The 27,273-nt window shown below is 38.4% G+C and overlaps 1 protein-coding gene across 1 annotated transcript in view; it reads left to right on the top strand.

Moving 5' to 3' along the window:
* Positions 1-26,557, top strand: part of PDE1A (phosphodiesterase 1A) — a 163,100-nt gene extending 136,543 nt beyond the window's left edge. Inside the window, exons 11-16 of the mRNA XM_074145953.1 lie at positions 78-159; positions 1,760-1,880; positions 4,036-4,220; positions 14,864-15,139; positions 22,848-22,967; positions 23,287-26,557. Of these exons, the coding sequence (XP_074002054.1) occupies positions 78-159; positions 1,760-1,880; positions 4,036-4,220; positions 14,864-15,139; positions 22,848-22,924 (741 nt within the window). The 3' untranslated portion in view covers positions 22,925-22,967; positions 23,287-26,557. The remainder of the gene's footprint in view (positions 1-77; positions 160-1,759; positions 1,881-4,035; positions 4,221-14,863; positions 15,140-22,847; positions 22,968-23,286) is intronic.
* The last annotated feature ends 716 nt before the right edge of the window (positions 26,558-27,273 follow it).

Raw genomic sequence — 27,273 nt, 5'->3', positions numbered from 1 at the left:
AAAAATGTTCACATTCCTTTGTCTCTCTGTCCCTCTATCAAATATGGGCTTATAATATGAAACCTTGTTGTTTGCAGGGAGACAAGGAGGCTGCTTTAGGTCTTCAGTTTTCCCCACTCTGTGACCGCAAGTCTACTTTGGTAGCTCAGTCCCAAATAGGTAATGACAAGTTCTGTTTTTTCTTATATGTGTAGGAGCATGTATAATCATGTGGACATTTCTTATACTCATTTTGAATTGTAAATGTTCCAAACGCGATCATATAGAAGGTATTTCTTTGCACCTATCCATTCACCAAACTCATATGCTCTTACAGCAGAAATGCGCTGGTCTCAGAAGAACATTAAGTTATTTCAGCATGTGTGATGCAAAGGAGGGTTAGGAGAGGGATTAACCAAAGTACTGGACATGAGCCCAACTTTTACTGTATACACTTTAGAGTTTGGTAGACCATGTCCTCAGACATGATTGACTGTCCTCAATCTGTCCTCAGGCAGATTGACTCTTGCACAAACCCTCACAGATCTGTATCTACTACAATCTGAAAGCCTGGTACTGTTCTGTAGATGCATCTCAACTTAAAGCTATTTCATACATCAAATCTCTGGACTGCAGTTAAGACTATCAGTGTGGAAGGGTCAGAATCCACAGGGTTGACCAGGACCACTGCATTCTGTTCCTGTTGATCCTAACTGCATTTTGGTCAACAGTGGCCAAACTTCAGAACAGTGGTCATTTTCAGAAATGCAGGTCTCAGCTCTGTCCCTTTTTCCATGAGCAATAATAAGGAAATAAAAATTGGTAAAGATCACTGGGATAAGTTACAAGGAGGTACCCTAGAAGCATACTGAGTAAAGCGGTATGTCCTACAAACAGCTGTACCTTTTCTGTGTACTCGGGGAGAGATTCTATAGGTGATAGTGTCTTACCCTTGAACTGAAGCATGTCATCCAATCTGATCTTGTCACTTAAAATGTCCGTTATTCCATTTCACTGGGTCTTGAAAGGCAGTGTGCTTGAGCATCGTACCAACTGCAGGAGGGAAGCTGGATTCTAGCCTAAAGCACCATTGCTCACCTTTGTGCTGTGTTGCGTGGTTAGAGTATGAAGACATCTGGAAATCCATTGCTAGCTCATGTTATAGCATTCTTTTTTTTTTTCTGTTAAGTGCTCAGAAGAGAATAATGCTTCATTCTCTCACTGTGTCATTCCATACCTTGATGAGCACTTTAAAATGTAAAAGACATTGTTCAGAGCTGACACATCAGAACTGTGGGATGAATGCTGTCTCCTAAGGATATTACTTGTTCTCTTCACTGATTTGACAGAACACTCCTACACACTGTGAAATAACACTTTAACTCCACAGAATAATAAACAGCAGTTTGAAATATTAACTCCTTGGCAAGAAGATCTGAATGGTAAAAGAGAAAGTATGACTTCTAGCCCCTTGGCTCAGCTGTAGCTTCCTTTCTATTCAATAATTAATATTCATTTCAAATGGTAGGTGTGTTCTGAAGTTTGTAAAATTTACAAGGAAAAGGAATGAAAAGGTATAATTATTAATATCTAGTTATATCTGTACAGCTTCAGGTGATTTTGGTTTCAGTTGTGCTCTTTTCCTCAAGATTAAACTACTGGTATCTAGTATATTGAATCAGGAGTACAGTCAGAAAATCAGCCTGATATCAAGTATTTATTCCTAGATTTGAGAGCTGTGGAAATGTAAAATCTGAATTTCTCTCTTTTTCTTCTTTAGGTTTCATTGATTTCATAGTAGAACCAACATTTTCTCTTCTTACGGACTCAATGGAGAAAATTGTTATGCCTCTTATAGAGGAAGCGTCAAAATCTGAAAGTCCTGCATTTGGGACACACAGGTATTAATACACTGCTTAGTTATTGAACTAACATAATAATGTCATTCTCGGAATTATCACAATTATTTTAAGTTTGGAAAGTGACATAACTAGCTATACAGTATTGCCATCATGTGGTGCTATGTTGTATTTGCAATATGCTATTACTCCATTGACTGTGGACAATCATGCATGTAAAAAGGCAAAACCACAATAACGAGCACAATACACATGTATAAAATATAAAGTCAATTTTCTACAGCATATCTAATAACAATACTTTGACTATAATCTTTGCAATAGATTATTGAAGTTCCTAGTTCCCTTATCTTAAGCCACTTTCAATATAATTTTAATTGACAGTACCAAAAGTCATTCTTTGCTTTCTGAGAGACAATTGGAAGTGGAGGTGGTGAAGGTATTTCAGGTTTTTTTCTGTTTTTTTTTTTTTTTTTGTTATGCACTATGTCACTTTCCTTCTTCCCCTTTCCATTTTAGTATTATTTGTTATATACACTTGAGATGAAATTGATTCGACTTATATTCCAGTTGAGAGATCTAAAGATAGTATAAGTGAGATGCAGGGGGGGTTGCCCATCAAGCTCTTGATTTTTGCACCATGATAGAACTTGTCTATAAAACAAACTAGCTATGATAAACAATGTTGTCTGAGTGACTCCACGCTGAAAGCATTGCTCAATAATCATCTGATGCTTTTACAAATATTGCCTCTGTTACCATGTTTTTTTCGTTTTAAAACTGCAATTTGAGCTTTCACTGAGGCTACTAATATGACAATTCTGCAGGGCAATTTTTCATTTGCTGTACATTAGTTAGTTTTTAATAGCAAAATGATGAACACAGGTCTTTTCTGGTCATGAATTTATATGTATTTCAGTTACTAGAGGTAAGTAAAAGTTACTAGAAGTAGGTATTTATGAGTGTGCTCTTAGTGTTTTGGGGGACAGTGCTAAACAAACAAACTTGTTTATCTACTCACTTTTTAACAAATGGAAGATTAACAGCTGCAAATGATTAGTAGCTCCAGGCTTCATTTTCGGTTGATGTTCATGAGTGAGTGGTAGATGAACAAAGGCTTATGATCCAGCAAAGCTTCCTCATGTGAGGTGGAGGATAAAGGGATTTTTTTCTTAGTATGGAATCAAGAACTACACTTACAAAGAGAGTGGAGACCCTGTAGCATGATACAGAAATGTCTGAGCCAGCAGAACTGCTCAAACACTACTGTGTGGTTGCCATGAGTATATGCTGTGAAATTCACTGTGGTACTTGGGAAACATTAGAATTACAGCCTATTCTTTCCACTCTGTCCCATTCAACGTCTCTGAAGCATACAGAAATTACAGTTAACTCTTCTTGTGCAGTTCTCGCTGATGCTCACTGTGACTATATTTTCTGTTTAATGGAAATCCATTTGTATGCATATTAGCAGCTGGTTTTGGTACCAGTGAGATAAACTATAGAGCATAATTGAGTAAACGAAACCTAGTATGACATGAGTAGCTGTACAAGGCCAGAAATAGATCTCTTTTTTTAATCCTAAGAAAAAGAGTTCATTCTTTTTTTCCCATTTTTACACGTACCTGCATATTCACATACGAATCATCAATTTGACTTCTACCTTATCTTATGTGTAAGGTAGCTTCAGTAGCTCTTGTGTGGATTTTAAAGCCACTGTAGTAAATCCTGCTTTGACTGCAGTTGAAGGCATGTGCCTTGAAGAGAATTTTCAGCTGAAGTTAAACTTACTTACCTGTCATATACTTTTGTGTCTTGCTTTTTTAAAATGGGTCAACAAATAACAATCAGATGTCTTTCCCGTGGGCCTGAAAGATACCAATCACTGTTCAAAAACACAGCTAAGAAGCTGCTCCAAAATGGCTACATAAACATTCTTCCAAGAACCAACTTAGAAGTAATGTATTTTCAGCTGTCACAATTTTTAAAGAATTCCCTGGAAAAAGGTCAGTAAGAATCCGTCCCAGGTTACAGCTTCATGAGTTGAAGAAATACCTTGTATCTTGGGCACTCTTTAGTGAAAATTTTTGAGTTAGTGATTGCATGTAAGTCCTAAGGAATGTGATTCAAATTAACTGTATGTATTATTAAAATTGCCTGACTGTGTTAACAATTTAGAGGTTTTTTCCTTCTGCAGCCAAAGTAGTTTGGGAGCAGTAAGCAATGCTGAAGCACAAAGACGACCCAATTTTAAAAGTACAAGTGATGGAGGGACTCACACAGAAAATTCTCTAGCAACTGTAGACCTAGTGAGCTTTAAGGACAACTTGATGAAGATCATTCAAGCAAACAAAGAAAGATGGAAAGAACTAGCAGTAGAAGGTATGATGTATTAAGGTGGAATGTTTTCATAGGTTACTCCCTAAGATCTCCCCTACTTTCATTGTTTAATTTCTTTGAGTCTATAAAAATACGTAGTTGTCTTGTATTCATATATTTTATGTTTTAATGTTTGTTTAGATCATCCTGTTTTGCTCTCCCAGGAAGGTATAAAGAGATGTAGATGGTCAGGAGATGAGAGGAAATCTTACAGCCTGTACCGTAAGGCTCTGTGCTGTTCAGCTTTAGAGGTCTGATTTAGAAATGTGCATTCTTGCACATTTAATCATAACTAATACTGATATCTGCTTTAAATGCCAAAATCAACATTTCAAAGTAGTATGGGCTGCCACATTTCTTAAGAAATGTAAAAGTTGTTCTTTGCTAATAGAAATGCTATTTGTTCCCCACTGTATGAAACAAAACTCAGTATTGCAGGCTTCTTGGGACTATGCTGTAGGCAATTATTTAAATGACTCAGTGAATCTAAAGATCTGGACAATCCAGTATGTATTAGACCCAAATAAGGCAAAAAGTGACTCTTAATTTGCCAGTTAATAGTTAATAAGGCCAAACCTGTGGCAAGCATTTTAGTTCATAAGCCATACCTGAAAATTGTTTGGGGCTACAGTTATCTGACTGAAATGATTTGTGATAAATGTCAAACACAATTTATAACCTTGATCCAGGTTAAGTGGATGGCATTTGGGAATATTTTGTCCACAGTCTGTGTTGTTTCTGAGTAAGCACCTGGCATATTTGAGTATAGTGTTTCACTGCTGGGGCTGGTCTCGCCATACATGGCCTGATACTGACTGCAGGGAATGGTATCCTGGAACCCAGTGCCAGCTTTGTCTTTCATCCCATCATCCAATGCAGCATCTTTTTTCTCAAAGAGGTGCCAGACAAGACAGAAAAACACTGCTGAGCAGTAATAAAATCTCATTTAGTGCAACATTGTGAATGAGTATTTTTTTTAGGATAATACTAAATTAGAACAAGCTTCCATAATCTATTGTGACAATGACTTCAGAATTAGGTGGAAGGGGCAACCGAGGAGGAGATTTAACTAATACCGTCTCTTCTTCATGAGCAGCTTCATATGATCAGTTACCTCTTTTAGTATTCTCCAACTAATACTGACTGGTCAAAAGGACAAAGCTGCTGATTTGCAATGATCAGTAGTAATAGCAGACCGTCAGGGTGCCCAAGACCACTTAGCTATAGCCTGCAGAAATCAAGCAGCCCTACACGCGAGGTCCTTCAGTATGGAAGAATGGAGACCTTGCTATCTGGAAGTCTGCCATTTCCAGTTACATCTAACTACCCAGTTTGATTTTAGTACATCAGCTTTTTGGTGTATTTTTTTTGAGGTGCACAGTGCTATCAAAAAGATAATTTCACCTTCATTTCCAGTGCTTTGTAGTGCTCTATAAATTACTAATAGATTTAGCCCAGTTTTACTAGGCTGTTGATAGCCATTGAAAACACAAAGCTTCTTAAGGCAAGAGATTTAAGAGTTGTTTCTCTATACAGTCAATATTAATGTTGGGCCCTGCAAGATCCAGGAAACTCTGGGCATGCTTTCTACTGTGAAAAACAGAACTGCTAATGTTCAAGACTCCATGGACTTTGTTGAGATTGCAGTTGTCCATATTCTAGGTTGCCCTTCTTTGTTCCATCAGCTTAACTAATGAAATAGGTCTAAGTATTTCCTGAACAGAGTTATGGAATTACGGTAGAAAGTACATTAGGAAAACTGATGGGTAGGTGGAAATAGCTGGTGTTGAGACCAGAGCTTGATGAACAATAGCTTCTCTGTGTGATTGTGGCTGAATCTGTTTTGCAAAACCTCTGAGAGCAAGGAATTGATTTATAGAAAACTGCACCCATAAAAAGACTACTTGCAACATCTGCAGTTAACTGGAATGTGGCCTGGAGACCTTCAGTGTGCCTGGTGAGAATGTAGAGGAACTTTGTGAATAGTGCAAATACTTTTGAGTACAGATTTATATTTTGTTAGTACACAGACAGTAAGTTTTTTAATAAAAGCTGTGGAGGATTATATAGGTTTTGTGAAAGTGAAGATATTTTCCATTTTTTGCAAGTAATGTGTGGGCACTTACTCCATATATGGGCACTAAGGGCTGCTGGAAAAGAGGTTTTCACTAAGTGAGCATAGCCCTCTATAGAGCACTGTCTGAGGTAGCACATAAGTTCCTTGTGACATAATGGGAGAAGGAATCTTCCCCAACTGGTCCAGATCAGCAGTATATCTGCTCTGAAGCTGCACCCTGCAAAGGCTGAAAATCCTTAGCCAGACTGTGCAAAATTAACATCTAGTAAAGAATGAAAAATATTGAAATACATCCCCTTTCCACTTGAAATTCCTTTCAGATTGCACTCAAATTTGACTAAGCTTGTAAATGCATAACCTGAGAACTTGAAACTCAGACAATTTGTTTCATCTTGTCTGGATCTCATGTTACCTTCTCTGACCCTATTGCTTGATGGAAAGTCTTTAGGTTGCTCTGAGCGTATGTATGAAGTTGTGTTGTATTCATATGGGAAGAAATACCAGGGGTAAATCACTGCCAGGTGAAAGGAGTTTTGTTATTGCTGTCGTTATTCCTAGCTAGATAATTGATGACAAACCGCAAAGAGCTGAGTGCACTGAGAAGGTGACATGTATGAGGGCAGCGTGCCATGGTAGTAAGCAGGCTGGCTGTTAGCGTAGATCTCCAAACACACTTCCTGAGCTGGCTATGACAAACAGTACTTCTGCTGTTAAAAGAACCATCTGTATTCTTGTCAGTGCGCTCAGCGAACACTAGACATTGTTCCCGGATTACTTCACAGGCTTAGGAGAAGTTGTCTCTACAAAATATAGTGATATAGATACAGTTTCTCACCTTTTCAGGATAAGGCGACACAGGTAGCACTGGCTGGGAGGCAGCTAGGGCTGAGGAAGATGGTCTGACTCCTATGTCTAGAAAGGCCAGAGCTGAAGACCAAGACACTGACAGTGCTGTTGATGGAGCAGCTTTTCTGGAGACGTAGTAGGCCCAGCTGTTGGTGCTACCCCTCCCTGAAAAGGCAGTTGCTGCTGAGACTTGATTCAGAGCAAGCAGCTTGTGCAAGGAACAGTGTGCTTTGTTTTGGAGAGGCCTGTGATGGTAGGGAAAGCGTTTATCTACCTAGGCAGCTGTTTGAGAGCTTCCTTAACAGAAGGCTCACTAAGTAAGATGGCTCCATTTTGCTAAAAAGGCCGTGTCTTGTATAATTGATGCAGAGGAGCTCAGTACTCGATAGCCTAAGGGTCCTCAACCTTTTACCACAGGAGAATTAGAGGAATGTTTCTCAGGCCTTTCAGGGAATGCTGTTAACAGGGAATTACCATAATGATCAAACATCTGGGATTCTAATTTGAAAGCCTTGATGTTTAATTAATATTCCAAACCCCTAATCACCAGATAATCTGTCTTTGTTTGACTCAACACAGTGATAAAGAGACCATTCCATCCTGTGCTTTTTTCAACACATAGTGGTGATGACTGCTGCTATTTGCAATTGTGGTAGTTGTAGCAAATAGACAGTAAAGATGCTTAGATGAGTCTGAGAGGTTGTTTCATTAGACAAAATGTTTGCTAAATGGATTTTAAGATCTGGAAGTTATTGACCTACTGAGAAAGCTGTAAGAAACACACAACTTGTTGGAAAAGATTTAAATATGATGCAAGATACTCCCTGATGCAATTCTTCTTAGAACATAGAGAAATTGTAACAGAATGATTTAATATTTTTAAAATGCAATGTTTATTCCTTATGCCTACAACGTTTATTCCTTCATGCTTATTTTGTTCTATAAAAATGTTCTGAAGATTTACTAATCAAGTTGGTCAGTGGGTGGCAAACTCGGGTACTCTTAAAAGAGTAGAAGAGTATGCACTAGTAATCATACTTACCATCTCTTCAGTAAACATCATTATAAATAAAGTTACAGGGATAAATAAGTATCATTATCTTCACAATTGAGCAAAAAGAGGCACAGACATCTTAGGACACTCACCTCAGGCTGTATAATAAGATGAGGGAATGCAGCATAGAGGCCAAAGGTCCCACTGCCAGTCCAATGGGCCCATCAGGGAAGCATGCTAAGGTTGTTCATCTCCAGGATAATACGATAGCAGTTTTATTTGTTGTTCCCATTTTATGCTTGTGTAACTCTTCTGAAGAATTAACTGTTACAGGGCCTGACCATAGGTTGTATTATTTGTATGGAAAGTGATCAGTGACAAACCTTGTCCTCAACACCTTTTGGCAGTGCACTGTGCTGCACGACTCCAAGTCGTATGTCTGGGATCACTGACCACATTGGGGCGAGGTGAAAAATATATGAGGCTGAACGAGGCTCTTGCACTGTCCTGTGCTTAATTTTAATTGTAAAAATAAGGAAAAATGAGAACTATTGCGTCTTTGGAGTAGAGACCAGATTTTTTTTTTAATTTTTTTTTTTTTTCCATGGGCAGCAACATTGAATAACAAATATCTCTTCTGAAATACCTCTGCATCCTACCTGCAGGCCCCCCTCAGGCACTTTCAGTCCTGCATACTTCCAGTCACAATAACCACAGGGTTCGGTTCCATTTTGTCTGAAAGATTTTCTCTGCAGACTCACTAATAAGGAGAGAGTACCAGCTGCTGGAATGCGAAAATCTGAGAGTGATGATCTGATAGCATGTTAATGTGATTTAGCAGCCGCTAGGAAGGGCGGGCAGTGGGAGGATGTGTGTGACAGTCACAGAAACCGACTGACAGTTTGGCACATGAAATCTACCCTAATGGACTGTTTTAATCTGTTGGAGAAAAATAAATTCAGGGGGCTAAAGGACTCCCATCTAGGACCAGTAACAGTGATTTTAATTGCAAGTGCTAAACGTTTAGGTCATAAGCAGTTTTGGAGCTAATCCAAAAAAGTGTTAAGAACAGTGGGAAAAGGAGAATTTTTCACCATGGTCTGAGGAAGTACAATGAATGAGTTGAGCTAAGTGTAGCAAGAAATGTTTTATATCAGCAGTACCTGGTAAATCACAGACTAAGGAATGATAACTGAAGCTGGTAATGGAAAGTGTTATATGCCCTCTTGGAGTATACACCAGAGAGCTGGCCCGCCTCTGCATGTGACAAATGACATGATGTAAAACACCTTTTCCCTCTAGTAGGCTCAGAGCAGCATGTCCCTCCCTTCCCCTGTCCCAAAAGTCCCAGCTTACAGGTAATCAGCAAAAGAGAAGTAAAAGGAGGAGATAGCTACCCTAGGAAACCATAAACTCACAAATTATTTTTAACCAAATCTTTCAGTAAAAAATTTTGGTAGCTAATTAAGCTTTTGCTACTTTTTCTGTATGACATAATGCTGTGACATCAAGTGCTACTGGATTACGTGATTTGCAGTGGTTTTATATACTCCTATATCTGTGGTGAAATTTGTGTGAGGAGTTGAAAGTGGAAGGAGCCAGTGTCTGAGTAACTCTGTGGGTTACTGCAATGTATTCTTGGGTTTGAAAATGACCAGTTGTTTGGGAGCTCCTGACATGTCTTTAAATGTACTTAGGAGTCCTAGGGGCACCAGGATCAGTCCTCTCCCTTGCTGCAAAGTTTTAATGCTTATTGCTCTTCTCTTCCTCTTCTCTTTAAAATGGCTGATGTGAGAACATGTCTTTTAGGCAGATGCAGTTCCTTCCCATGCTGTCCTGGTTTTGGTCTTTTGTCTGCTTTGTGAAATTTTATTTTCCAGTAAAAAAGAAGGCATACAAGCCTAGAAATCAAAGTTTGTGGTAATATACACAAAGAGACCATAACATCCAGCAGCATTCTTCGTTACAGATTCCTCAAATAACATAATTCTTAGCAAAGATGAACAGCTTTCCTCTCTAATTCAGTAGCTTGGTAATTCTTAATACTTCATTGTCGTTATGCCTTTCTGTAAGTTATTGTAGCTTGTTTTCAACATAGCCAATGAAAATAGCAATGTCATTCAGCAGATATTTGCTTTACTGGGGTTTAGCACTGTGGCAGTTGCTGCCATTAGCTGATTCAAGATGTTCAGCTTACACATGGCTTTTGTGTTTTTTCCTCTTCACACTTGTTAAGTCAGCACATGCTCAAGTGGTGCAATTGCTGGAGACAGAAAGGTATTTTATTAAGCTCTGCACTGTGCAAATAATAGTAGTCAAATGTTCTGTTTCTTATTACAGAAAGGCCAGGAGAAGAAAGACGATGGACATACACAGAAGAGAAAATACCAAAATATAGAAAAGCTTCCTCACCACTTAGTAGACCATATCCTGAAAGTGCTGCTGCACACACAGGCAGTAATGTAGCTGAGCTGGTGGAAATCAGTGTTGTAGTTAATACTGCAGACTCACCAGAGCTTCTGCGGCAGCAGAGCAGCATGGAGACCATAGAGTCCTATGGTATGGTGTCATGTGATAGTTTTAGCATTTCAGGGACAGTTTGTTCTTTCATTGGGCTGACAGGAATTCAGTGCTCCCATTTATTCCAGGAAATGATAATAATAGTAGTAATAATAATAATAATAATAATAATAATAATAACCTAAAGAACTTGCTTCAATTTTCAGAGACTTAATGAAAGAGGTCACTTAATGAAAGAGTAGTATCTAGTGAAAGGGAGAGAGAAGTCACCTTCACTAGTTAACACATTTTCTGTAGATCCAACATTACTAAGTGCCAGAATTTTTCAACTATTCTGAAATTTGGCTGTTGCCTTAGGACTCCTGCCAGTTTTCCAAACCAAACAATGTAGTACAATTATTTTGCCAACAGCCCAGTCTAAACACAAGAGAAGAAAGACACACCACTTCTGTCATGTTTACATATCAAATGCCATTGTTGCTTCTCATGAAGGACAGTGATTTAAGGCAGGAGTTCAGAAACAGCACTGAAGTACAGAAGAGGGGGATAAGATTGAGTCACCCCTAACAAACAAGCTGGGAGAAGTAATTTGTTTTACAGATGAAGTCACACAAATTTTGCTGAATAACACTTGGGTTCTTGTAAAGAAAAGAATACCAAATAGTTGAAAATATGTAAACAGGCCTGGCTCCAGGCACTTTTACGAAGTTCAAACAGAGAGAGCAAAACCAGTAGCAACAATAACACATACCCTGAGTTAACTGCACAACACACTTCTGTCTGCCTGTAACTGAATGGGTATGGTAATCCTTAAGCTGTTCAGTGCCTCACTGACTTCCCCTCAAAAAAAGAAGGGAGTTTTCTAAAGGGCGGAGAAGGTTGTTTAACCCTATTAATCTTATTCATCTATTTACTCTTATTAAATATTGTCAGTGTTGCAAATGCCAAGTTACATTGTTCATTTGTTCAATGTGTGCCCGTAAGAGAGGAGGGAGGAGGGAGGAAGCAGCAGCCCAGTGCAGGGTGACAGGCAGCAGCCTTGTCTGCTGCTCTCAGAGGGTCCTGGCATTTCATAGCTGGATGGAAGCAAAGGTTCTGGTGTAGTATTTATTACAATTCTTATTGTCCAGCACTGGGGATCAAACATCATGCTGGCTTTGCTTCTCTTATACTAGTGGTATTAACTTAGCAGTTGCTTGAATCTAAGTTATTCGGTCACTGTCCCAATCTCAGCCTTTTCTAAAGACCGCTAAATATTTGTGTTTCATCAGAGTGATAGGACAGCAGAAATGACAGAAAATGCCAGTTATGATATACAATATAAAAGTCCTATATAATATAGAATACAGTTATGAGCTGTTATGGAAAGCAGAAATCTATTTTTCCAGCACGTATTGCATATTTCACGAGTGCCTGACACACCTTAAGAATCCAGTATTTTTCCTCTTTTTGGCAATGGATTTCATAGGGATTGAAACTGAGTGGAACAAAGCAAGTCAGAACATAGACTCAGGTGTCCAGCGGATGAGAGACTTAATACTAAGAAAAAGGATTGGGCGTCTTTATGAAAATTATGATATCATCATAGAGGATTTTTTATTTGAGGCTTCTCTGTCTCAGGCACAACTACCAGCTTCTCCTCCTGGTTGTCCTGAGCAAAATACTCCCAAGTGGACAAGTTACATTTCTTCAAGTTTATTTAACTGAGGCTGACTTTGAAATTTTGTCACTATGGAAGGGTAATTACAGATATGATTATGGGCATAAAAAGACTAATGTTTAGCAATAGTTTTATCTCCACAGATTTTAAAATTCCGCAGTATTTTTCATACTTAGAGAGGATCATATTTTTCTCACATATTCTTTTCAACTGACTTCTGAAATAAATAGTATCACACTAGTTTAAATGTAATAGGTATGACATTTAACTAGTATGTTATCAGGTGTAACTTGGTGCAGAGATACTCCGTTTCAAAGCTATATCCATCAGATGTGCATAGACCTGAGTTAGAGTTTGGCTGTGTTTTAGATATCCTTAAACAGACACACTTGAGATGATCTGAAGGGCAGAAATAAGAGAGGAGCGTAACAGAAGTTAAGAACAGGCCATCAGCATTGTTCTGATTAAGCTATTAATGTTCATTTGCCAGTTTAAGTTTGATAGGAAGTGAAGGAAAGCAATTTTAAATTTAGATATTCATCTTTACAAACTAAAAAATAATAGTGGGTTTTGCCTATATGAATATTCTGAGACTTCTAATATAAGAATAAAGTGGTCATTCACCTAGTTACACCAAGAAAAATCTGAATTTTCATTAGCGTTGTCCTAAAACACCATTCTGAAAAAAAAAATCCTGTCTGCTCTTACCAGCTTTCAGGTTAAAAATCCACCATTTGTGGTGTGATCTAAGTTGATATTACAGTTTTATGTGCGATTATAGTTCAGCTTTGCTTTCCTCAATTTACAGATATATTTGAACAGTACCTGAAATATTTTATCCTGGAATTTCCTTGGCTTTTTTATAAAGTTAAGGAAAAGTGCATGTAGCTCTGCCATATGGAGGCAAATATTGCACATAAATCAGTTTCTTGGGACAAAAGCCTTAGGTAGGTAGATTATACTGTGAGTGACATATACTTTATTTAACATATGTATCTGGATTGAACATCAGATTTGCTTCAAGTTGCATGTATATATTTCTTAATGTCTTTAGCCCAACCACTTCTTTGTAAGAGCTGCATTGAGGTCTGTAGAAAAAGAGTACCTGTCCATATTTCAGAAGATTTGGAGTCCAAACCAAGCAGGTCTCTAAAGTTTGTAAAAAAAATGGCTTAACAATTTAGAAATTGCTCAAATTTGGAAGTTCTTGTTGTTTTAAAAAAGTATGACAGGAAGTATAAAAACTGACAAAAGAAGGAAACTATTGGACTATTCCATACTTCAGCATATCAGTTCAGGTTCCGAGGTGTTCCTTTCCTTTTCCATTTCACAGGCCAAATTCTCCTTCACGGGGAACTTCCTCTGGATTCAGAAAAGTGAGGTGACAAAGATCCCGAATGCTGACTGTGGCAGAAATGTGATTACAGACTGGGCTATCTTTCAGTTGTCACATGCAATCACTTTTGGCCTAGATTTGGACTGATCAGTCACAACCACAGTTTCTGGGAGCTGTCAGTTGAACTCAATAAATATCTCAGGGCTTGGTTTCCTTCCTTAATACAGTGTGCACAGCCAAGTTAGAAATTTTGTGCAATATCACACAGCTATTTTGTGGAGGTGCTGTTCAAACTGCAATGCTTTCACTTTTTAAATTTATAGTGTTTTGTATCTTCTATAGTAGTATACAGATTCTAAAATCTAATTTACGAAACAGAGATTCTAATAGCAAGAGAAATAGGCCCTTCATGAAGATGATACAGTTATTTTTTGTCAGACTTTTCACCCTCCATCACAAGTTTTCCATTCCCTGTTTTCTTCATCTTCTGTCTGTTCTGTCTCCTTTTACTCTGGGCCATTTCATTTGTACTGTTATCCAAGTCTCTGCAATAGAGCAAGGAACTGAGCATTCCACAAACATTATTTTCTCCTGTAGCTGCTGTCCCCTGAAGCTCAATTTCCCCTGTATTTCTTCCTTCTCATCCTGTACGTGCCAGTAGCCATAATGGCAGCAGTACTGGATTGCATGCACGTAACCCTCTATAACTTGTTCAAGCTGAAGCTCTGTATTAGCTGACATTTTGAACTTTTCCAGGCTGATAGGCCAACTTCCTTCAGGGCTTCCCTTCAGTTCTGATGCCTCCTCCATCCCCAGTAAAATACTCCCCTCCATGCCGTTTCTCTGTTGCAGAACTGATGAGCTCCTCCTAGTCCTGTGGTGGTAAACACCACTGCTGGGGAACGTGCCTGCTCACAGTGTGTCTGATGATGCTCCTTGCTCTGTATGATGGCAAAAAAAAAAAAAAAAAAAAAAAAAAAAAAAGAGGTACAAATTAGAGATCAAACCAGAAAGTGGGCCACAATGGTTCAGTTGCAATAGTGTAATCAGGAGCAGAATCTAACCCATGTTAAACACACATGCACATGTCCTCATGCAGAAAGTTGATGTTCATAATGTTCCCATGTGCAGCTCTATCAGTCACTACTCTGAAATCAAACAATTGTGACATATCCTTCTTATCTAATTCACATATTTTGTTCCCTCTTTGTAGAAGAACTTGTGAAAAATGTTGGTGAACAGGAAAAAGACCAAAGCAGAAATTCCACAGATGCACAGTTGCAGGAAGAGACAACAAGGATACAAAATGAGAGTAGTCAGGGAAGCGATGGTACAACCTGTCCTCCCAGATCCATCGTCCTACAAGTAGTCTCTTTCGACACTCCTCTGAGTGATGAATCCAACTCAGAAAAATGCACTAACTCTGATCCGAACCAGAAAGATCTCACCGATGCCCAGCAAGAAACACAGAATACAGACCCACTGAATGGTAATGCTTCATCACAGAGCACCAGTCAATCTAATGAAGCTGTCCAGGGTGAAGCTGCAGCAGTGTTTGGTATCTTCCTGTCAAACATCAACAGTAATGAAAAATATCAAAATAAGGTGTTGTACAAACCATCAGCATAAGACAGTTTCTTCAGGCATGCGTAGAAACAGTAGTGTCCTAAAACCATCAAATAAAAGCTGTTTGATGTAAAAAAATGTAATCTTCTTGATATCAGCTATTTGGTACCTAGTAGAAATTTTTTTACATAAAATATTGAGTCCTTTAGTCGAACAGGGAGAAAAATTTTGAAGTAATTTAACGATGCATGTTTGCAATTAAATAGCAATTTGTTATTGGAGAATAAGGTAACCTTTCAAAACAGAACTATCTAACATTTTCTCTTTGAATAGTTAATTATTCTTATGCTATTAAAATGCACCCCCCTTAGTTCAGGCACCTAATATGGTTATTATTTTGTAAACCACATCCTTTTTACTAAATGTTACGTGAATTTTAGAATTCACTTTAAATAGATGGAATTTGCTAACTGTAGTAGGCATGGGACTGTGTCATTCTCTTAATCAGAAATATCAGTCTCCTGACTGTAGTTTGCAGGACAAGCGGAACAGACAGAAAATCCCTATAATTTGAGAATATTTTTTTAGAATGTATTTTATCACAAGCTGACTATGATTTAATATCCAGTGATTGTAAGACAGTTTCAAGGGCAAGATGCCCAAGCAAGAGGAATAGATGTTGTCAAAGACACTGTGTGTTTACATTTTATTTTCTGAATTTGCTTATTGTTAGAATAAGCTTTGAGTTATAAGGGTACTAAGAATAATATTTTCCTCATTTCTAATTAAAATGCTAAACTCATTAATACTTTTATGACACTGAGCCTTGCAATATTGTACCAGAAGTATGGCATTGTTTGAGCAGCAACATCGAAGTGCTTATAAGACTTATACATAAGTATATGAGTTGACATATTTCTCGAAAATGCTTTTTATGGAGAACTCCCACTTATTCTAGAGTTCCGCTTTCCAGTGCTCCATGCTTTTATTGTTGACAGGTTTTTTCCATCAGAAATAACAGATGGCTAATTTAGGGTCCTAAATCAAAATATTTATACTAAAATTCATTTCACAGCGTTTTAAGTTGTCTATTAATTGACATTTTTGTCTTTTGACATGTATTTTTTACACCAATTTTTGTATTAAAGCCCAACTTGAAATTTAAATGCCTTAGAGATGTTTCCCATCTCCTGGATGAGAAACACAGTGGGAAAAGCTGCGTCTTTTATCTTTCAAACAATGCAGAAGGCAGATATGGTGTAACTGTCCTTGGGGGTCTTTAGAATGCTGACCAACAAAAATACCATTTGAGAGGTCAGAAACAACTCAGCATGCAGTTAGTGCACTCTGTTGCCTTGTCAATCTTTACATTCCACCTTTCCTATGAGAATAGAGATTTCTTATCTTAGAAAAGAAGCTAATCCCATTAATGTTCTAAAGCAGGGAATTTTCTACAGAGCGCCTTGTATTTTAAAACTTCAAACTGCAAAATGTATGAAAAGGGTAAGAAGAGGTTGAGTTTGTAGTAGTGTGTTTCCAAAGGCAAACATGATCTGGAGGCTATTTTTTTTTTTTAAAGATGGCAAAAAAGATTTAATAACATGAATTCCACTAATCCGAGGATGTTCCTTCACTAGAGATGGTGATATTCAAAATGACTGCAGGAAATAATGAAATAGAAATAAGAGGTTGATTTAATTATTTTGTGGAAATAAAAGGTATTGGTAAGGTCCTGAACTAAAAGCCAGAGCTCATATGAGGGCATTGCTCAGCTCTTGCACCACTAAAGAGGCAGTAGTACTTAAACCACAGAGTAATAATGGATCATCGAAAACGGGAGATATACCAGGAGACATAACCACGTCAAGTGATTAATCACACAGTAAGAGAGGAAGCAAATTATTTTTAAGGCAGCTCCAGAGGCTGAGTGATGCACCAGTACTTCTTTACTGGGATTCCCCAATTTTCATCTGAGCCATTGTAGGCTTTGTAGCATACATCTCAGTTGCTGCCGATTGCCATGGAAGGCTTCGGTATACAAGTGTAGGTTTCGCTACGGAAACTAAGAATCTGTGCCTGAAAATCTTAAACTGCTCTCTAAGGATCTTTGGAAATGAAATGGAACTGAAAGGATTTTTTTCCAAACCCTTTTTTACTACAAGCTGTGCCTTTTCCTGCTGGCAAGAGTGTGTAAAAAGTAGAGGCTACTGCTCATGCCATTGATCATTGAACACATGCTCAGCCATTGTAAAATTCTGTTCTGAACAGGTCTTCAAATTAATTTGAAAACTGTTCATCTGATACAGTTTGTGAACAAAGGTAGTCATGAGTTCTTGGTGTTGTCATGGGAAATTGTATTGTCACAGGAAATGATAATGTCGAAATGCTGTTGTCATGGGAAATTCAGAGAATTTATGCATTCCCAATTCTTTGTATCTTGCATTCTAGAATAGTGACTTTTCACCTATTTAGACCTGTGAATCCTTACATTTTTTCCAGTGGAAAGGTGCATCCCTGGTCAGCCAACTTAAGCCTACAGAAAGTAACTTTGCATTTCTTTTAGTCTCATGAACCTTTCATGGATCCTCTCACAAGTAATTCATAGTCCCTCAAGTCAGAAAAACACAAGATGAAGATGGATTTCTGATGACAAATCTATGACAAATTTTAGTGGAGTGCTAGTATGCATGGAATAAGGATATTGGATACGTGTTATTTTTAAAGGCATCTGATATTTCAAGACATTTTTAGTTGTCATAAGGTATGGGCAGTTGTCACAAGGTAAGGTAATACCGAGGTAAATGGAAAGCTTGATGAATGATTTGCCTGGTTTCTGTAGCATATTAATGTCAGAGTCCAATACTCTCTGACCATGTTCTTTTAGATATTCTACGTGTGAAGGATGTAATGTTTAATATCAAATTTACCTATTTGAAGACAGTTGACGTTACACGGAATTTCTGATTTAAAAGACTGATACAAAATACACTGAAAAAACACTACAAATGTAAATTACACTTAGCAAAATAGAGCAATTGCAATACACAGCTCAATGACAATGCCGATGTGAGTCCCATTACCAGTGTTTAGAATGTGCTCACTGTCATGACACTGGGTGTCCCCAGTCACCCATAAGATATACATGGGTTAAAGCCAGCGCAAGCTCATTGCTGTCTTCTAAATTATTTTGCTAGTTGTTTAGTCTTTATACTTTGTATTGGGCTGAGCCGTGTATTCACTCCCTCCATGCTGGCCCGGCTAACTCAGGGGGACAGTCCCACTCTTCTAATGAACTCAGGGAGAAACATCTACACAACTGGTTGATCCCCTCAGCTGTGATACATCCAGTGGATCTGTTCACCTGACACAAGTGCTTATCTAAACCAAAGGCCGCCCTTTGCTTCCCTTTGGGTTGAGGTTGTCAGCTTGCTTTGCAACAACTCTGGTCAATCACCCCTTGCATTATCTCCTGAGCTTGATGGGCGCTCCCCCTTGCCGATCTCCGTTGAGCCCTCTTCCATTGTAGAGGTTTATTGGTCTCTCATGATATTATTTACATTCTGATTTTATGTCATTAGTTTGATTTAGAATTTAAATTTAATAGCATTTCAATCTTGCATTTTCCCTATTTTCCTAATATTTAAATGTCATAGAAAAATGTTTTGAATACTTTATGGTCTTTTGAAATGATTTTCAGAGAGACTGTGTCATCGTATTCTTAAAACTTTCTTTCCTAAGGACAAAACAGCCATGTTACTATGTAGTGAGAAATCTATCTATGTATTATTTGCATACTATAATCTTTTAAGTCAGCGCTGACCCTTTCACAGAATTTTATGCTTCTAGTAAACTGCAGAGAAGACCTAATATTAATTTCTCAACTATGTCATAGATGATATAAATCAATGACATATATGGTAGGTTTTTTCTGTGCCTGCCAATTAAAAAAGTATACTGCAGGTATCTACATCACTGTAATGCACAGGGGCCAGGGCAGCAGACTTTCTGCAAACACATGGTGAAACTCAGGTCCTGGCTCTTTGAGGCAAAATTAATTAATACTGGGTTTCAGCAGCAGCTTTAAGTACCTCTGCAGAGATTGTGCCACCATGGTAAAGATAACCGAAAAGAAAAGCAGTGCAGGCATTTAGTATTGGAATAGACTGCAATATTCAGTACCAAAGGGAAAACTCAGGCTGAAGTGTTTCGTGTTTCTCTTTCACAGTGGTGAAATGATTTAATATTCTAAATGGAGGGAATCCATTAAACCGTCATTGTTGTTGTCTAAATGTGGATACTTAATATGAGTCATTTTGCAAGAGTTTTCATTGCTGCTGCGTGTGTAGAAGCCTCATAACTACAAATAGCACAGCAGTCTGTTTTCTCACTCCCCCTCCTTTTTTCTTTGTATAAGTGATGTTTGAGATGGTCAAGAGTGAGTGTGATGTGTACGATGCGGTAGCACTTGGCACAGAAGGGAGATATAGCATGGGTAGAATCCCCACTTTTCACTTTTGCACCTCTGTTGGTGGCCAGCGGATCCAGACAGGACTCTTTTAAACAAGGTCAGATATTTAAAATGTAATGTCACTTCAAGCAAGCAGAAGGTAGCATGCACATGACCTTACATTTTTTCCTGCTTCCCAAATCAGAGTTGAGTACTATAAGAAGCACTATACCTCTATCAGGACATTATTATCACTCCTCATGCTAGATTTTTCCGCCTCTGTATTTTCTGTACTGAGGATGGGGGGTAGGAGGCTAAAGTGATGTCCAGAGCGCTTCCTGAATCCTGGGGCGGAGAAATGAGCACCTGCGAGTGCTGGGGCTGAGAGAATGAGACAGTAAAAGAAAAGCAACATAATTGTTCAGATTTACATTTCGTGTGTTAGCTGTCATTGTTCTGTCCTTCATAAAAACCAGAAAACTCAGTTCAGTTTTCTGTGAGTAAGTGATTGAATTATAACAGAGATGTGGAACACAGGAAGATGATCTATTTGCATTCTTGGGAACTGTCGCTGAATGTTTGGATGTACTATGGTGAGGGGGTTCCCCATTAAAAAAAAAAAAAAAAAAAAAAACAAACCAAACCCACCACCACCACCACCCCCCCTGCCAAAACCAAGAAAGGACTGTTTTTCTCTCCTTGTATCACATCTCTTTCTAGGTGTAGTTCTTGTAGACTATTGCATTTTATTAACAGGACTAGCTCTGCCCTGGGTCCTGGTCAGTGCGAAGGGCCAACCTGAGGGTCGCTATTACAAGAACTCATGTTGTGACTGAATGTCGTTTTTCTCCACAATACCTTTGTCCTTTCCATCATCTCACTTTCATTTAATTGCATGTTACAAGATTAAGTGGAACTATTATAAGGTGATTTTTTTAAGTGGTGATTTTCCTTCTCTCCTGAGTGATTTATTAATTAGAACATTAATTTTAAAAACTGCTTATGTTTAATTAAACAACTCCATGTTTCAATGATTTATAAACGTTAATTGGCACACTCTTAACTTTTCACTCATGATGATCGCAACATTAATCCTTAATATCAAAATGTAAAAGAGATAATAAATCTGTGATAAAACAGATTATCAGTAACTTCACTCTATATGACAGTAGAGAACTACCCAGTCACGTCGAGTTATACAAAGCAGTCAACGTCATCAGCAGTCAGTGACTAAAAGCCTCTGGAGGATAACCAGGTTAAATAGCAGTGGACAGAGCCACGTCAACAACATGTCAGTTTGATTTATGGTAATGCAAGTGGCATCAAGGAATCATCTGTGCCGTGCAAATGCTAGTGACCGTTCGGTGCCGCGGTGGCCCTGTGGTGCTCAGCCGAGTGCAGAACGCTTTGCATCCATGGAAAGCGGGCACAGATCGCTGTGGTGCCTGGTTTGTTAGCGTTCCTTGTACACACTCTGTGTGGCTCAACAGCAACAGTAAATCAGGATCCTGGTATTTAGAGAAGGCATCTGTGTTCCTGCTTGGGATGAGGATGGAGGGAAGGTCATGTTAAAAGAACAAATGATGTGTTTCTAAAATGATAGTGATTAGAAGATAACAGCCGTCAGCAACCATTCAGGGGGCAGAGTTTACCATGTATGAAAACTGATGCATTGACAGGAAGAAAGTTATGTATGGTTTAGAAGTCAATGTTTAAATTTTATGAAAATTAAGCATACAAAGTTTTTGTTTTAGAAGGCCTTCACAAACTACTCCTATCCTACTCCTAAAACCCTGCTAGCCACACTAAGTCAAGTATAAAATTTAAATATTTAGATCAATAGATTTTACTTTCATACTGCTCCCCATCCCCTTTTTTGTTTTTATGGATAGTAATAAAAGTTTTGCTAAATCCCTCCATAAACAACTGCAGGCTGAAAGAGTTGGAGAAATTATTGTTTTAATTACTGTTAGTCCAATTTTGAGACTTTAAAAACCTTTGGAGAACTAGTTGTCTATATTCCACCCACACTAAATTTATATAAAATAAGGGGGATGGGAATGAGTGCTGCTTGGGTGAATATGGCCCATCTGCTGGTGGCGACATTACAGTGTGGGCAGCACCCACTCTGCCACCGTGCAAGGCAATGAAACAAGGGTAAAATCAGTAGCAATTCTCACTTGTTTACAGTAATGCCATGGTGAATTCATAGCTATTCATTTTCTTCTTTCCTCGTTCTTATGAGTTCCCTCTCCTTTTTCTCTTTTCTAGACCGTGAGCCTCTTCCTCAACTTCAACTTGCCATCTTTCAATTTTCCTTTCAGATCACACATCATCTGTGTGCTTTTACCTTTGTTTTCTGTGTTTCAAAAATCTTCCCTTGACTGTATTTTTATTTTATAACTTTTATGCTTCACCCAGCCCACTTTCTCTCCTTTTGAGACTTCTGTGCTTTTCCTTTTTCACGTTTTCAGTTCGGTATTATTAATCACTGGTGGGATCATTCAATCAACTGGTTAAAACTGAGAAGTTACTGTATAGATAGTAAATAGCACTGTAAGTTGGCTACATTCTCCCCTATCTCAGTTCATAATTTCCTCAGCTGTACTCATTCAAAATTACTGAAGGGTTTAAGCAACAGCTTAATATTATGATTGTTGGCTTGGAATTCATGTTGTATCACTTCTTAGTTGGAAATCTGCTTGTGTCACTCGGTGTCATTTCTCCGATCTGATTGAATTAATTGAATTCTTAGAACTTGACACTGGTGTCTTTCATTATCTGAGAGAAACTTACTCCCAATTTGAGAGCCTACATTAAAGAGGATTTAAACAGCGGTTCTCTGTAGAGGGGGAATTTTGACTTTCAGTAAGTTGGAAGATAAAATAAACCAAAACCAACCCCACTTGATGAACACTTACTCATGTAATTGTCTTAATATTTTTTTTTCACGCTGTGATCTATTGCTTTCATTCTATCTTTTTGCCTCTTGGATAAACCGTAGTGATTATTTAATTCAATCCTATGCTTACTCTGATGAGAATGCAATTAAAGAAAGCAGTGACTGAAATCTCATTTTAACCATAAAAAAGTCAGAGGAAAGAAGTTCCTGTCTGTCTAGGGCTGCTCTTAACTTGGGTAACTTCCTCATTCAGGTTCCCAATAACATTTGTCTGTCTTTCAGGTGAGCCTAAACTCTGCAAGAAGTCAGAAGATATAGTAAAAGCCACGGAGCAGAAAGAAGCACTCATACAGAACTAGATTTGCTATTTCTTAAAAGCTTCTGACGTTTCAGGCAGGACAGGTAATATTGTCATTTCTTTCTTATAATGGAGAGAATTTTATACCATAAAACTTGCTTATGGCTATTATTATCCGCTTTGTTCTACTCCAGTTGTGGTTTTATTGCTAAATTTTGAAATGGGGATTCAGCCCACTTCCTATGTCCTCTTAAAACCCATTCAATATAAAGAAGGGAAAAATGATACTTTTACATCTCTGAATCCTTCATGTCAGACTAAATGGTCATGCAAGAAAACATCCTCAATTCAAGTATATTAAACACTGGAAGTAATAGTATTAAAAATCTATTGCTATGAATTTTCATTTGACCTCTGTTGCAGGAGAAAAGAACTCTAGCTGTTCCTAACCCATGCTGTCAGAGGCTGATATCTGTCAACTTGTTCTTGGATCATCCTGTTTCTGTGGAGAGTGATTGGACAAAATGATCAAAAGTGTAAAACCCTGAGCTGGTAACTCAAGACACTTAACAGCTCGCAAGATTTCAGTTGTTTGTTGTTGCTATTTCCTCTTCTATTCTGCTTTCTTAAACTAGCCAAAATACTTTTTTCAGCCAAAGTTGGACCTTGCTTTATTGCATCACTGACACCAGACATCTCCAGTTAACCATGAGACCTGTGAAAACACGACATTTATCATCTGCCAGGGATTGCTGTTACGTGTCACTGCTACTGGCATCCAATGGAAACGGAAAGTCAAAATGAAACGTTGTTGTAGATACTTGTTCATTCAACCATGCTGCATGCAACATTAGAGTCCTACTTGTTAGCTTCCTTAAAATATCTGAAAATAAAAATATATAGACTGTACAGGAAATTTGTAGAGTTACACTGACCAACCTGCATGGATGATGATTCTTCCCCACTGTGGTGGCTGCCGTATGGAGGGAACTGGTGTTTAACAAATCAGTATTCCAAATACTCTTAAAATTAATTAAATAGCATCCAGTATTAAAGGTGAAAACATTCTCAGCCCTATAGTATTTTGGAAGACATCAGCAATGGTGTCAGCCCTACCATGAAGCTGGTGCTTAATGTTTTGTAGGGCCAAAGAGACAGCTGCAGGAATACGTGAAAATTGCTTCACTTCTGCAAAATAGTGTGTTGCCTCTCAGACAGAACTGGAAGGTGACACTGAGGCCTTATATCATGTTTTTTCTCAAATGCAAAGCTGACAACATGAATCCAGCAAATCTTTGCTAGTGTATGTTTCATTAAAAGGAAACACCAGACCATCTTTCTCTGAGAGGCAGTGAAAACGGAGCATGCAGGCAGTTACCTCTGCAAGAAGCCTCAGAATGAGCCCTCCAGCCCAAACTGTGCCGTGAAGGAGACTCCATTTTCATCTCTGCTTCCCTTGAGCTGCATGTGACCCCTCCTGGCTTGCCCAGGTGTCGGTCCCATGCAGCTGCAGCCAACCTCATTTCCCTCTGCTGGAACCTGCCAGGAAAATTCCACCCTCCCCTTCGCGTTGTAGGCACTCGGGTGGCTTGGGTCATTGCACTCCCAGTTCTCCTTTTTGGACCCTGTGGTTATTACCTCACTGACCAAAAAGTCTTTACAGTCAGCCATGGTCTGCTCTGAAGAGGACTCGTGGGTCTGGTGGCACGCCCCTCTATGCAGAGGCCAATGGACAATTGAGACCTATGTTCTATTCATCTGCTGCTTCAGGGATCTAACCGGAGCTCAACAGGCATCAGGCTCAGCCTCAACAAGGGCACACTTTGTCCCGATTGAAGAAGGAATCGTAAACCAGTCACCCTAGACTGAGGGATCCTTACATGTCCGTATCTATTCACTGTCTCTTTTCTGACAGCGGAGCAATCGAAATTGAGCTGGGAACAGTGTGAGCTCCGAGCCCCGAGATAAGGGCATGCCAAAAGGTGGAATTCCTCTCATTGAATATGTAAGCCATATACACACTATGCATAAGTAGTATGCATAGTTTTAACTTAAGAAATGTTTGTGCATATAGGATGTAAAAAGTGCATTTAAATTGTTTTGTGTGTCTGGTCCAGGGCTTGTATTTAGCATGGACAAATTTCTGTACAGTGCAGTTAACGAATGAAATGTTAACGAATGAAATTGTATCATATATGTTATAACGCAATCAATATTTTTTGCTAAGAGTTAAGAATTTATATATTCTCTGCTAGTGTTTGAGCAAATCATTAGTAGCCTGGACCACTCCGTGCACCTTTGCATCTTTTTTGGGAATGTTGGGCTCTTTTTTTTTCCTTGATAATAAAATGTAAACTATCTTATGGGTTCTTATTGTCATTAAGACAAGAGAAGAAACCTAATGGTCACATCAGACTTGTTTTTAATTGTAAATTGCCATATGCTGTGGCAGTGGATAATCTTCTTGTTGTAAGATCTGAGAACTTGGGACCTTATTTCAGAGATGTTGAGCATCCACAGTTCCCACCAAATTTGAAAAGAACAAAAGATGACTGATACCTTTAACAACTAGGCCAGTTAGATATCTGTTTGTTACAGAGTGTTCTTCAACATTGTAATTTATGATTCACTGAGACTGAATGTCTGGAGCAATTAGAATTTAATGTTTTTATTGTATTTTCAATTTCAGACTTTTACCATAGTTGAACCTGACTTTTTTTCTGTGTCTCTAGCCCGTTGTGATTTTAAATACTCTGCAAGAATTTTCTCCTGGAAATACAAGCAGAAATTATGACAGATTCTGCAGAGTACTCGGAGCATCCTGTTGGGCTCTCATTGTGCTGTTATTATAGCAGGCATCAGGATGTCCCATTGCTGAAACTAGAAAGAGCTCCTGATCTTCCAGGAGTCACTCATTGCCTGCAGAACTCATTCATTAATATAGAAATGTGATTTATGTACAAAAAATCCTATTTGCTCATTTGTATTCAGTTTTAATCACTGTGGTAGATGTTACTGAAATACAAGAAGAAGATTCCTTAGTTTTTCTTTAATGCCAGCTGATTCTCTTTCTTTCTTTCCTTCTTTCATTTCTTTCTTTCTGTCTTTCTTTCTTTCCCTCTTTCTGTCTTTCTTTCTTTCTCTCTTTCTTTCTTTCTGTCTTTATTCTTAGCAAGATTTTACCTGGACATGACCCAGAGCTTAGTGTGTTGTTTGGATGAGGAGAAATTTTCTTTGGTGGAGAAGACGGATATAGCCAACGCATGTTAGTTAAGGCTTTGACCTTGGGTGAAATTCGTGTTCGGATGGCAGAAGGGGCTTCTTGAGAGGGCCTATCCCTGAACAGCAGTTTATCTCTGAAACCTGTAAGGCTGCGCTGCCAAAACACTGCATGGGGCCATAAGAAATGGTGTTTGTATATGCATCTCTCCCACAGCATTATGGGCATGTACCCCTGCATTGAGCACACTGAGGAGCTGTAGCTATAGATTAGCCCTCAAGAGTTTTATTTTGAATTTTTATCTTGAGATATCTGACAGATATATTATGTAATATTGTTATGGGTTATGATCTAGCCAGTATTTTTTTATTTAATTTTCAATAAGGCAATCTACAACTGTGTGTTTTTATTCTGCTGTATTTGTCCGTATTTCATATGATGATATTCCCAAATAAATTTGATTTGAGGGCAAGGATCGTGAAGCTCCTGAGTGTTAGCTACAAATTTGCTTTCCTGAAGCAAGTTTGATCATTTGCGTATGGTTGTCTTTGAAACGTGATGGAGCATAAATGTTTTTTTCCAACCTATCACCTGCTTGTGACTCCACATTTTTCCATACCTGTGCCAGTTTGCCATACAAACTCACTTGCATCCACACAGCAGTTTTGAAAAAAACTTTTGAGACTTGCCTTCTTAGCCTTTACTGCTAAAGTACCCCTGATATGAAGAAAAACATAACCAATAGAACGTTTTTTTACTGCCAAAAATTCTTACTGTGGTTTGGTATTGGTGGACTCACTGGGACTGTTCATGTTAGCAGCAATTCTTCAGGAAGGGTACAACTTTCCAAGGCACCTCCATGGCATGCTGTAAACTTAATCATCCAAGTTCAGTGGAGCAGGGAGTAAACAGGACCCTTCCTACTCAGATTGGACATGAATGGAAAGAATCCCATTGACCTAGACAGGTATCAGATCTTAACAAGGTACATGATGGAAATAAATCAAAACAACTACTTTATATTACATTCTTTGCAGTTCCTTTTTCCCAGATGCTATTCCAGCTTCATGCGCAAAGGACCTGCTTCTGTGGATAGATGCCCAAACTCAAGCAAGCCACTACTCTGACCAAAATAACTTCAGATTAACACATAAATCAACATCACCAGTGGTAAGTGTCTAAAATGTATA

Source organism: Numenius arquata, chromosome 3 (assembly GCF_964106895.1).
Source record: "Numenius arquata chromosome 3, bNumArq3.hap1.1, whole genome shotgun sequence".
NCBI lineage: Eukaryota > Metazoa > Chordata > Aves > Charadriiformes > Scolopacidae > Numenius > Numenius arquata.
Note: the sequence above shows the minus strand (reverse complement) of the source record. Positions and strands in the feature narration are given on the sequence as shown.